General features: G+C 39.6%; 1 protein-coding gene across 1 annotated transcript in view; it reads right to left on the reverse strand.

Moving 5' to 3' along the window:
- The window catches only part of slc9a5 (solute carrier family 9 member A5), a 54,588-nt gene extending 41,820 nt beyond the window's left edge, over positions 1-12,768 (reverse strand). The window contains exon 1 of the mRNA XM_041788735.1: positions 12,426-12,768. Within this exon, the coding sequence (XP_041644669.1) occupies positions 12,426-12,768 (343 nt within the window). The remainder of the gene's footprint in view (positions 1-12,425) is intronic.

Below are 12,768 nucleotides of genomic sequence, written 5' to 3' on the forward strand. Positions count from 1 at the left end.
TGCAAAATAAATATGCCTGACGTTCGTACATAGTCTAAATTTCATACATATTTCTGAGGCAAACTGAGAAGAGGAAAAATACACATTTACAAAACCAAGATAGCTTGTTGGACAGTTTACAAGACAGCACACATGAGAAGCCACAAGCAGGTTTGCATGTAAAATGGGAATATTTGTTTTAGCTTTGAGTCTTTAGACAGTTATCAGCAGCTTCAGACTTTCTTTTAGTCCATTTGCTCCCAAAGTCACTAATCAGTCTGTAAGCAAAGGAAAGGCACAGACAGGAAGTTTTGACTCACTGAATCCAGAATATTCTCTGTCACTCCCAGAGGTTTTATCGTCATCAGAGGATAGCTGATGGGTCCTGAGATTGGTGACACTCTCCTCTCAGCTCTGTGATGGTCTGCCCTCTCTGCCTGTGTGAGCTTGGTTTAGTTTCTCGGCTCAGAAGCCAACAGGCCCAGTCAGGAAGGACTTAAGCTCATTTAACAAGTTTCCACTCCTACATCTCTCTCCTGTCTGCCTACCAGACCTTAAATAACCAGTTTGGTTTGGTTTTCATCCAACGCTCACAACCAGATCAGTCATCCATCTATCAGAACCACAGTTGATCTATCGGATTAACATATTAATGATCAATTTATCTATGGTTGAAAATATTAAACTTTGTTAGATTCTCTTCTTTGTCACTTTGAGCTTGTTTTTTCAAGCACATATAGAAAATCTAGACCTGATTATAGCATTATTCTAAAAGGTTAAAACTATTTTAATCCAATTCAGTTCAATTCAACTTTATTTGTATAGCACATTTCATACAACTGTAGACTCAATGTGCTTTACAGAAACATCTTAAACAATCTACCATAGACGGAGCTTAAATCTAATGATACCAGGATGGATAGTTCGTTTGAATCATTGTTGAGTTTTAAATCATTGTTACCTTGACTAGTGCTGTTTTGGTGCTGTGACTGACTCTGAATCCTGATTGGTATACATCAAACAGCATTTAATCACATTTTAAACATGATCCTGTAAAAAGGCCAGCATCGTGAGAAAGGACTGGTAAACTATGGCAAAAATCAAAACAACAATTAGTTGAACTTTTTACCTCAATTACGATTAATGAACGATTATTCCACCCCCAACTTCCGACTCTGTTTGTTCTGTAAATATTTGTATAATTTTAAAACAAACAACTGAAAGGAACAGGTACAGATGAACAATTAATGGTTATTTATTGAAAAATTTGACATCAAAACACACATCAACTGAAATGAAAATGTTTTTTTTTTGTAAAAGGTCAAATTTTTCCACAATAAAGGAGGAAAAATAAAATAATTGACAAGGCAGGTTAACATCGGTTAGAAGCTCTAAATGTCAGTTTTGATTATTTTTCGATTAATTTCCCAGCTCTATTGTGAGACTTTCAGTGAAACATGCTAATCAAACACGCTAACTTTAGCCTGAGGTCAAGAGAGGAGTAACCGACACAGACCTCTGAGCAAACAGACAGATCAGCGGTAGTCGCTGCAACATAATGGATAGGGCTGTCGAACTACTGGGATTAATCACTGACACTGGGCAGTCAATCAGGATCAATCCCATTTTTAACTGTGTGTTGAAAATTCAGTTATTTTGCATTTAAAAACAAACTTCTAAGCCCATATTGACAATGTTGGGCATTTCTCACTTTCCTGATTTGAGAATCAAATGAAGGCAAAGAGATTTTTATGATCTTTTAGATTTATTCATCGAATAGTTTAATCTTGGAAACAAACTGTTTAACACAGCTAACTTTAGGGGTGGGAGAAAAAATCAACACAGCATAGTATCGTGGTATTTTGTCTGGTGATATATCATCTCATCCACCAAGTATCAGTTTTTTTAAATTAATTGCTAATATGACCTTAAGCCTATGATAATGGAAAAATAAAATCAGCTGATTGGATTTCCAGTGAGGTGGGCAGAGGTGACGGTCATAGAGCAGGAGAAAGTTAGTACAGCAAACATGGCAGCACCAAGAAAAGGACATTAGGAATGCAAGCAGGGCACGAATGAGATGGACATGACACAGGAGGTTCGCAAGAAGTGCTACATGAAAATAAAATACTGCGTAAATATAACAAACATGAGGGCAAGTCTAATGCTAAATAAGTTAAACAGTTGAAAAAATGGTATAGATTACAAACATATTGCAACACATGGTGTTGCAATACTCACTGTATTGCAAAATGTTTAAAATCTCAATAATATTGAATCGTGACCCTAGTATTGTGATAATATCGTGAGGCCACTAGTGAATCCCACCCCTAGTTAACATCAAGAAATACATGCAGGAGTGCATGTACAAAATGACTCACTGGAGTCCAGTGGCCCCTGGTTAATGTGACAGCATTAAAAATCCATGGGGGTTCATGTTTTCTTTCTTTCTCTGTGCTAGTAACCCAGTCAAGGTTAACAGTTAAGCTGAGAGATGATCTTCACAACCCATCAAAGAAACTTCTGGTAGATTAAAACTAACAGCATCAACTTAATCACTAAAAAAGAGCTTGCAATGGGTGAAAAAGTAAATGACAATAGTTAAAGTGAGGAGAGAAAATGTGAGATTGTTGATACCACAAGGTGCAGATTACTTATGTCATGATCCTGAGGTTTGATGTTGTGTTTTTAGTGTTTGATCCATTTCCTGTTTCATTGTTCCCTCCTAGTGTTTCTTGTAGGTTTTCTTGTTATCTTCCTCCGTTTAGTCAGAGCTTCTGCGTTAGGCATTTAATTCTCCTGAGTTTCTTTGTAGTAGAGGTTTTAATTTCTAGTGCACTAGCTAGCCGCTCTAGCTGCATGATGGAGCAGGGGTTAGCGCCGTTGCCTCACATCAAGAAGATTCCTATTTTGCTTCCCGGTCAGCTTGGGTTCATGCTTGGGTTCTCTTCGGTTACTGTGGCATCCTCCCACCACTAAAGACATGCTCAACAATAGTCATGCTTCTTAGGTTAATTGGTGACTCTAATTTGGCCATGGCTGTGAGTGTGAACGTGCCTGGTTGTCTGTCCAGGGTGAACCCCGCCTCTCACCCAATTACAGCCGGGAAAGAAATCCAGCCCTCCCAACAGGATGAGCAGTTTAGATAATGGATGGATGGATGATCTCTATACTGTTTTCCTTGAGTCATAAACTCTATTTCTGGCTTTGACACTTGTGGGGTGAGAATATTCCTATCAAACAGATTTAATGTTGGACGCCACAGTCATCAGTTTATATGTCTGTTTGCTGTATTGGTGAAAGCTGACATGCCATCTAAAGCACCTTGAATAGGCAGAAACTGTCCAGTCCTTCAGCATAAACAGGGAGGTCAGAGGTGAAATCCTTGCTAATGTGGGCTGAGTTATAAATTTAAAAGGTTGCACTAAATGAAAAGCTGTTTTGAAGCCAGAAGAGACAGCTCTTCCTGCTGAGCAGAATGATCTCTGGTAATGACCAGACACTGAGCTCTCATCACTTTTATGATTCCTCCTGCACTCAGCTGCTGCAGAATTGAGAGGAGAGGGAGAGAGCTGCAGCTGCTGAGTCATGACTCACTTTACACCTGAAGTACCTGAGTTTAAGAGTGATGACTCATAATCTCTTTCCTCTGATTGGTCGGTACATTTCTCTCTTTTAGGCATGGCTAACAGGATGTAGGCCACGGCCTTGGGCACGCAGCTAGAAATTCATCGTTGAAGGTCGAATGTGAGTCACAGCATCAAAAGTGATCACAAACACACACAGGGCCGGCTTTGAGTGACACGCCACATAAATCAGAATGAGGACAGGCAAACATCAAAGACTGAGGGGATCACTGCCCCTCTGGGCGGCACAGAGCCGTCTCTGTTTCCTTAAATGATCGTCTGTTTGATTAAAACAGCATAAACTGTATCTACATCAGCTCAGTGGACAGATTCTGACCGTGACGGAAATACATAAATATGTCTGGTTAGTTATGAGTCTATTTCCTGTAAGTGATTTTGGCTGGGATCTCCTGCAAACATGATATCAGATACAACCCCAAATCCAAAAATGTTTGGTGCTGTTTAACATGTAAATAAATACAGAAAAGCTGAAGCCATATTCATCCACAAAAAGAACCAAACATATCAGATGTTGAAACTGAGACGTTTTACTGTTCATGAAAAAATGTAGCCCTAATTTGATGGCATCAACATATCTCAAAAAAGTAGGGACAGGACAACCAATGTTGGAAAAGTGGCACTAATGAATAAATAAATAACAGCTGGAGGGGCATTTTTCAACTAATTAGGTTAATCAGAAACAGGTCAGTAACATGACTGAGTATAAAAGGAGCATTTTAGAGAGGCAGAGCCTCAAAAGTAAAGATGGGCAGAGCTTCATCAATCTGCCAAAAACTGTGTCAAAACTTTGTGAAACAATTTCAGAAAAAAATTCTTAAACATATAACTGCAAAGACTTTGAAATTCTACCATCTACAGTACACGCTTTTTATCAGAAGATTTACAGAATCTAGAGAAATCTTTGTGCACAAAGACCTAAAGTTGGGCCCTCAGGGGCCACTGCATTAGAAACAGTCATGATTCTCCACTGGAAATCACTGCACTAGCTCAGGAACACTTCCGGAAATCAATACCAGTCAACATAGTTCAGAGTGCCATTCACAAATTCAAATTAAAACTAGAAGAAGCCATATGTGAAGATGATCCAGAAATACCGCAGTCTTCTCTGGGCCAAAGCTCTTTTAAAATGGACTGAGGCAAAATGAAAAACTGTTCTGTGATCAGACAAATCAAAATTTGAAATTCCTTTAGAAAACCACAGAAGCCTTGTCCTGTAGACTTAAGAAGAGAGGGACCATCCAGCTTGTTCTGAGTGCACAGTTCAGCCTGCATCTCTGATGGTATGAGGTTGCATTAGTGCCTATGGCATGAGCAGCCCACACATCTGAAAAGGACAGATGCTGAAAAGTAGAGAGAGGTTTTATAGACACATATTCTTCCTTTCAGACAACATCCTTTCAGGGAAGGCCTTGACTATTTCAGCAAGACAATGCTAAACCAGATACCACATCCATCATAGCAGCATGGACTCACAGAAGAGTCTTTGCTGAACTGGCCTGCCTGCAGTCCAGACCCTTCATCAAAAGAAAACATTGGTCAGATATTTGTTTTATTATGCCAGGACTGCTAAGAAGCTAGAATCCTACATCAGAAAAAAGGGACAACATTCCTCTCCCCAAACTCCATGTTTACAGATTGTTGCTAAAAGAAGAGGGCTGCTACACAATGGTAGACATGACCCGGTCCCTACTTTATTGAGATGTATCGCCGCCATCAAATTCAAAATGAGCTAATGTTTTTCATGTAATGGCAAAATGTCTCAGTCCCAACATCTGATATGTTGTTTATGATCTATTCTAAAAAAGAAGGGTTTATTAGATTTGACAATCATTGTTTCACCTGTTTTTTTGTTACATTTAACACAGCGTCCCAACCTTTTTTGAATTGGGGTTATACTTCAGTGATAAAAGTAACAATCTGGACTCTTCTTCTGATAATCTTGATTTTTATTTAGAGTCCTTTTACACATTTTTTATACACTTTATAAAGTTATACATAAAGTTATATGATATATACATCATATGCAGTGTTGGGATAGTTATTTTAAAAAGAAATCAATTACACATTACTCGTTATTGTCTTAAAAAGCAATGCATTACATTAATAACTAATTATACTGCTAGTTATTAGAGATGTGAAACTTAAAGTATCTCATGATTCAACTAAACCATGATTCATGGAGTCACGATTTGATTCAGTATTGATATTAAATTCAAACCGATTCCCGATTCACAACACATTAACTTCTTCTTAGTGAAGTCTGCTGTGCACTACAGAGCTGTAAATGGTTATTTGACATTAAAAAGCTTAATAAAATATGTTAATGATGATGCATTTATTTGTAGTTTTATTTGTAGTTCACCATTAGATGGTTCAGAACAGTTGTGTTCTAGTTTGTGTTGAGCTGCAGCCTCTGGTCCTTTTCCTCTAATACATCATTAATTTAACTTTACCTCTTTCTTTATCCACCTTCTTATTTTCTCTGCTGCTCACTCCTGTTCTTCACTATGATTCACTGATAATCCTTTGCTAACTCCCCTCACAGTCTGCCAATACACTCTCCTGTCCCTTCACCTCTATCTTGTTTTTTACTACATCCTCATCTCCTCAGAACCTTTTCCTGTACATCCTTTACTACCTCCATGTCCTTCTGTCCTTACGCCCCTCTTTACTTCCTTAGTCCTAAGCCAATTCCTCCCTTTTCTGGCCTTATCTACCTCCCTCTGGCCTCTTCTGCCCTTCATTGCACCCTTGGTGCCTTCACTTACTCTTTTTCTCCTAACTGCATCATCCTGCCCTTCACTACATTTACTTTTTCCTTTCTCTGGATCAAGCACATACAGTTCTGTGAAAAAGTATTTCCCCACTTCCTGTGACAAACTTCACCCTCTGTTAGTTCTCTGACTCTTTTCTGAAAGCTTAAAATTCCTGCTTTCTGACTCAGACTAGAACACAGCAGGAAAACTCTGGTCTGACCCTGCCGTGAGCCTAAGGATGACTTCCTGCATGAACGCCTCGTCTCTACTTCAGATGGGGACGGGGAACAAAGACAACACATGCAGACTTGGTGAAAACTTTTTCAACAAAACATTTGATTGAAAAAAAAAACAGAGTGGGGCAATGAAAGTTTGCTGGCACTTCCTAAAGAACACACAGACACACACAGGTTGGAGTATAAATAAACACACACCCACACACAGATGAACCTCCCACACACCAGACGGATGAAGAGGACAGAAGCAATGAGAACATTCAGCTGCTCAACATGAAGATTCTCAACAGGATGATTCAAAGTGTTCCAGAAACACAGTTTCACTGTCAGTCTGCAGGTTTCTGTCACTACAAAAGTAAATGTGAGCTATCCTTTGCCAACACTGAGAGTAAAATGTAGTAACAGAATGAAGTTACAGAGCTCACAAAGCCACTGATATACTAACAGAGCAAAGCTAATGTAATACAGTGCAGAGGAATGAATGAGTAGTGATGCTACAGCTTCCTCACAGTGTTATAATCAGTGCAGTTCACTGAAGCTATGCAGTCTGACAGTACAGAATATCACATACAGGGCTCACACAAAGCCCTCAGCATTTAAGGCAGCGCTCCTCTTTAACATCACACCCCCAGGTGATTACCTGTGTGTAAGTCAGCCTGGTCTAGCAGCTGCAGCTGACACACTCATCATGTCACCAGTGGAGTGCAGCTACATGTGCTCCAGACATGGAGGGTTGTGCACGATGGGCCTCATTCATTAATATTTTCCTCAGATTTTTCTTTAATTTATTTTTCAGAGAAACCAATGTGGTATTCATGACACTCTCTTAAACTGCTGAAATGTTCTCACCTGTGTTCTTAAGTTGATGAATGCCAGGCGCCTTTAAGCGGGAAGCACAAGCACATTTCTCTTCATTATCATAGAGAAACGCCCCTTTTATGCCCATATTAGGGCATGGGATAGCAGGGCAGTGTGCAAACACAGAGGGCACGCAGGGGTGAGAGGAGTAGAAGCAACATATCAGGAACATAAGAGGATAATCTTATTATTCTTTTAGCAACAGTGGTGGAAATTATCTTTTTTCTTCTCTTAACTCTTCACTAAAGTATCAGGTGAGTTCTGGTGCCACTGACATAGTGAGTATATGGTGTCACTTCCTGTTTTCCTGCCTTTAACTGTATTACTCTGTGCTATTTCTCCAGCTATTGCTTAATTGTTCCTTTTCCTTCATTGTTTAAAATCTCCTTCATAGCATGTAGTATATTTTGTTTGTCATAGTAAATGCAGGGCTGCATGGCGGCGAAGGGGTTCCCAGTCAGGGCCTTTCTGTGCAGAGTTTGCATGTTCTCCCTGTGCACGTGTGGGTTCTCTCCAGGTACTCTGGTTTCCTTCCACCACCAAAAACATTCTCATTGGGTTAATTGGGGATTATGACTCAAGCCCTGTGATTGACTGGCAACCAGTCCAGGGTCTACCCCACGTCTTGCCCAGTGACAGCTGCGATAGGCTCCAGCCCCCCCTGGGATAAGCGGTATAGAATGGAGGGATTATAAATGCATGGCTCTAAATATCAAGCTATCCTTTTTGTGACCTACTAATAATGGGCATTGATTTCAGCCCTAATAAATCAATAGCAGCTGACCTGTAGTGTGGGTTATTTATGACTTGTCCACTGAGCTGTCAATGAGATTTCTAAACCAAAACAAGACATTCAGAGGAGCAGTGATTATTTAGATCACTGTGGCAGCATGAAGACACTACAGTTTAGGAGTGGCTTCACTATAATGCTCCTTACTAGACCAAATATCCTCCCATTAATGAGAATTTTAAAAGTTGTGTTAATTTAGGGCCCTAATGAGACATCCATCCATTTCCTACACTCCTTATCCTGTTCAGGGTCACGGGGGCTGGGGCCTATCCCAGCTGTAATTGTGTGAGAAGCGAGGTACACACTGGACTGGTCACCAGTCAATCACAAGGCTGACACAAAGAGATAGCCAAAAAAGCACACTCACACTTACGGGCAATTTAGAGCCACCAGTTAATCTAACCAGCATGTCCCTGGCAGAGGGAGAAAGCTGAAATGCCCACGCATGCAGACTCCGCACTGAAAGGACCTGACTGGAAAGTGAACCAAGCACCTTCTATCTGTGAGGCAGCAGAGCTACCCTAATAAGACAGCCTTACCTGACACTATTGGAATGGTAATAGACTTTTAAGAACAATCATTTTAAAATGCTACTCTTCATATCAAGAAAAAATGAGCTGATTTTGACTCCGCTTGTCTGATGCTCACATGCTCCCTGTACAGAGGCTGTGGTCCTTGAAGCTGAAGCAGGGTTTGAATCCCACCTGGGAATCCTCCCACTGTCCTGTCTCTGACATAAAGGCAAAAATGACCAAATCTGAGAAACAGCTTCAGGACTTTATGGAAATCTGACTTGAGTTTTGATCTTCACATGACAAAAGAAGACCGGACTCAGATTCAGATGAATGGACAGAGCCTCAGTGTGGGTGTCTGGGTAACATGACCACCTTAATTGGCAGCATGTATAGCGTGTTATTGTTCAGCAGCACTATGAGTCACCAGCAGCACAGACAACATGACAGTCTTACTGTGTGTGTGTGTGTGTGTGTCTGTGTGTGATGACGCTGGTATAAAATGATGTTTAAACAGAGGACAGAGGAGGGATTCTGAATCCTGATGATCTGCTGCTCTACAGATTTCACTGTGAATACTGTCTCTGCCTTCTACTGACAGGCACAGTGGTGGGGCAGTAACCATACAGTTCACTTTTAGGACTATACAGAGCAGGAAAATGGGAAAAAGCATTTCTACTCAAACCTAACAACAACGTAACATCATACATAACAACACATTTAGGTAGGGGAGTTATGCATTATGAGGGAGCTTAGACAACATAATCTATATCCAATGACAGAGAGTAATCAAAGTCCATCCCAAGTAAGCAGCAGGAAACATGAATGAGGTCCAGCAACAGAAAGGCAACTCATGGTGTGATGGAGCATCCAGAACTGACATAAACATCTGAAGACAAATCTAGAAATTCAGACCATTGCAGCCATAGAGATTAAGAGTTTCTCTAACTTACAAGACTGCTGGAAATCTTTGAGGTAAGAAGTCATTGGACTTCAGATCTTTTCTAGTCATTTGACTGTTCAAAGCGCTTTTTCTCCACAGGTCACACTTACCCAGGGACATCAAACTCAAGGCCAAGGGGCCAAATCCGGCCCATGGTACACATAAACCCGGCCCGCAAGGTAATTTCATATTTTTATTATAACTGGCCCACCAGAAATAGGTCTGCAGATTTCTTCCAGTATGAAATGTAAATTCGACCTTGATGATTTAAATGATCCCTGTTGGGTCACAAAAATTTAAAAAAGTAAAGCATAAAATAATTACATAAAAAGTTAGAAATGTGGGAAAGAAACAAATTTGTATTTTCACTTCATATTTTTAATTTTGCATCTCAAAATGATGACTCAAACCTATTATTTTGACTTTTTACTTTATATTTAGAACATTTTTATTCATAATTTTGACTTTAATTACATATTTTAACCTTTCTAATTCGTGATTTTGACTTTAATCTCATATTTTGACATTTTCCACTTACAATTCAAAATTTTAAATTCATATTTTGACCTTCTAAATTCATTATTTCTGCTTTTTATCTCATTTATTTGCATTTTAAAAAGATTATTTTAACTTTTGTCTCATATTTTTATCTTTTAAACTCATAGTTTGGGATTTTATCACTTATTTGCCCTTGAAAACTCATAATTTTGGCTTTAATCTCATATTTTGACCATTTAAACTCATGATTTTGACTTTTTTCCCTCATATTTTGAAGTTTTAAACTCATTGTTTCTACTTTTATCTCATTTATTTGCAATTTTAAAACATCATTTTGACTTTTTTTCTCATATTTTGACCCTTTAAACTAATGATTTTGACTTTCTTACTCATATATTTGCCATCTAAAAAAATTATTTTGACTTTTTTCTCACATTTTGATTGTTCAAACTCATGTTTTGGGATTTTATCTCTCATTTGCCCTGTAAAACTTGTGATTTTGACATTTACTTAATATTTTGACCTCTTAGACCTACAATGAAAAATGTACACTCATATTTTGACCATTTAAACTCATGATTTTTACTTTTTTTCCTCATATTTTGACCATTTAAATCATTATTTCTACTTCTTTTTTCATATATTTGCAATTTAAAAACATTATTTTGACTTTTGTCTCATATTTTGACCTTTAAAAACATTACTTTGACGTTTAATTTCACGTTTTGAACTTTGAACTAATAAGTTTGCTTCTATCTCAGATTTTGAGCCTTTCAACTTATAATTTTGGCTTTTTTAATCTCATACATCATCATTTTTTTCCCATAATTCATTACTGGTGAAAAGGAGGCAGACAGTTGATGGTTAGCTGTTGACAGTTAGACTCTCTCTGTCTCCTGCTGTGATTGAGTTTGACACCCCTGCACTTACCCGCTCACACTCATTCACTCTCCATCCACACACTGATGGTGAAGGCTGTGGCCAGCACTATCAACTTTTCCCATTCACACGCATTTACACACATGCACACAGCACTGACAGCAGTGGAAGCCATTTGGGGTTCAGTGTCTTGCCTAAGGAAACATCGTCACGTGACTGCAGGAGGTTGAACCCCACCTGGGTGACTCCACCAAATGAGACCTGCTCCCCAAAGGAAGAACTAAACAAAACATGTATACTTGGAGGAGTCTTTGTAATGAATGGAGACATTTCTGTCAAGAATTCTGCGCACTGCTCCTTTAAAACTCATGACAGACTCTGTGTGTCTCTTTGTGTTACCTAGGTGTCTGGTTTGTACATGAAAACAAGCTTCAGTCAATCTTTTTATGTAAATGGAGAAAAAAGATGCACATGTCCTTGTTAAATCTTCACTGCAGCAGTAAAGCACCGTCAAATCTCACATAATAAAAACACTCTGGCAGCAGGGATTCACTAATTCTGCTTTAACTCTTAAAGAATTTAGGGACATATTTACAAGTAGAGAGCTTTCTTAAATGGACTGCATCAGTGTTAGTCTAAGGTAGATATGATGTGCAGTCTTAGCAACACAGTTATTAATCAGATAGAAAATCCAGGGGTAGATCTGATGGTCAGAAATAGATTCTTCCTTATTAGTAAACAGTTATTTCCAGTTTCCTTGCTCTGTTTTTTAAATAATCACTAAAATTATAAACATAAATCTGTTGCTTTTGGACCGCTGAAGGCCTGAAAAAGCTCAAATCACATTTCTGCTCTGTTTCTTTGTTTCTGTTTCTTTAATTAAACAATCAAATCCAGGCAGACTTCATGACTTCACTGCTGAATTAAAGAGCAGTAACTTCGGTTCAGTCCCAGTCTGACCAGTAAAGAGGCAGTCTAACTGGGCTTGGCTGGTTTATTGAGTTTGGAGGTTAGATCAGTAAATAAAATAGGCTGTAATAAACTAGATGCCAGGCATCATACTCAGTAAAGACTGTTGAAGAACCATTAACAGTAATATCACTAAGACTTCTACTGTAATGTACTTTATTCTCTTTTTATTTTTATTTTATTGGTATTCTGTTGAGTTTTTTCCACAAACATACAGTGTCCTCTCCTGTAGACATTGTTGTCTGGTTGTAAAGTGTCTGTGTGACATTTGTCCCATGTGGATTTGACACAGATCGGACTTTGCTGTTATTTCTTTAGACAAAAATCTAACATCTGAAAGTGTAATTGTTGGACTTACAGATCTTGGCCACGCTGGCCAGCAGTAACCATACCGCGATGATGTACGGAGTCTGGACGTAGCTCCACTCCCACTGGACGATCTTGTACCCTCCGCCGTGATGATGATGCTCCCCCTCCTCTTCCTCCTCTCCGGGGCCGGCCGGCTCCTCCGCCGCTGACCGGGCCAAAGCTACACCGGGAACCCCGTACTCCTCCTGGGGTCTCTGGAGGAGGAGCAGCGGCGGGGCGGAGGGAGAGGCGGGGACCGGCGGAGAGAAGCCGAGTCCTGGAGCGCCGGTCCCGGTGAGGTCGGCGGCGGCAGCGGCCGTCAGCAGCAGCAGCATCACACCGAGCGGCAGCAT

The sequence above is a fragment of the Cheilinus undulatus genome, linkage group 1 (genome assembly GCF_018320785.1).
Source record: "Cheilinus undulatus linkage group 1, ASM1832078v1, whole genome shotgun sequence".
Lineage (NCBI taxonomy): Eukaryota > Metazoa > Chordata > Actinopteri > Labriformes > Labridae > Cheilinus > Cheilinus undulatus.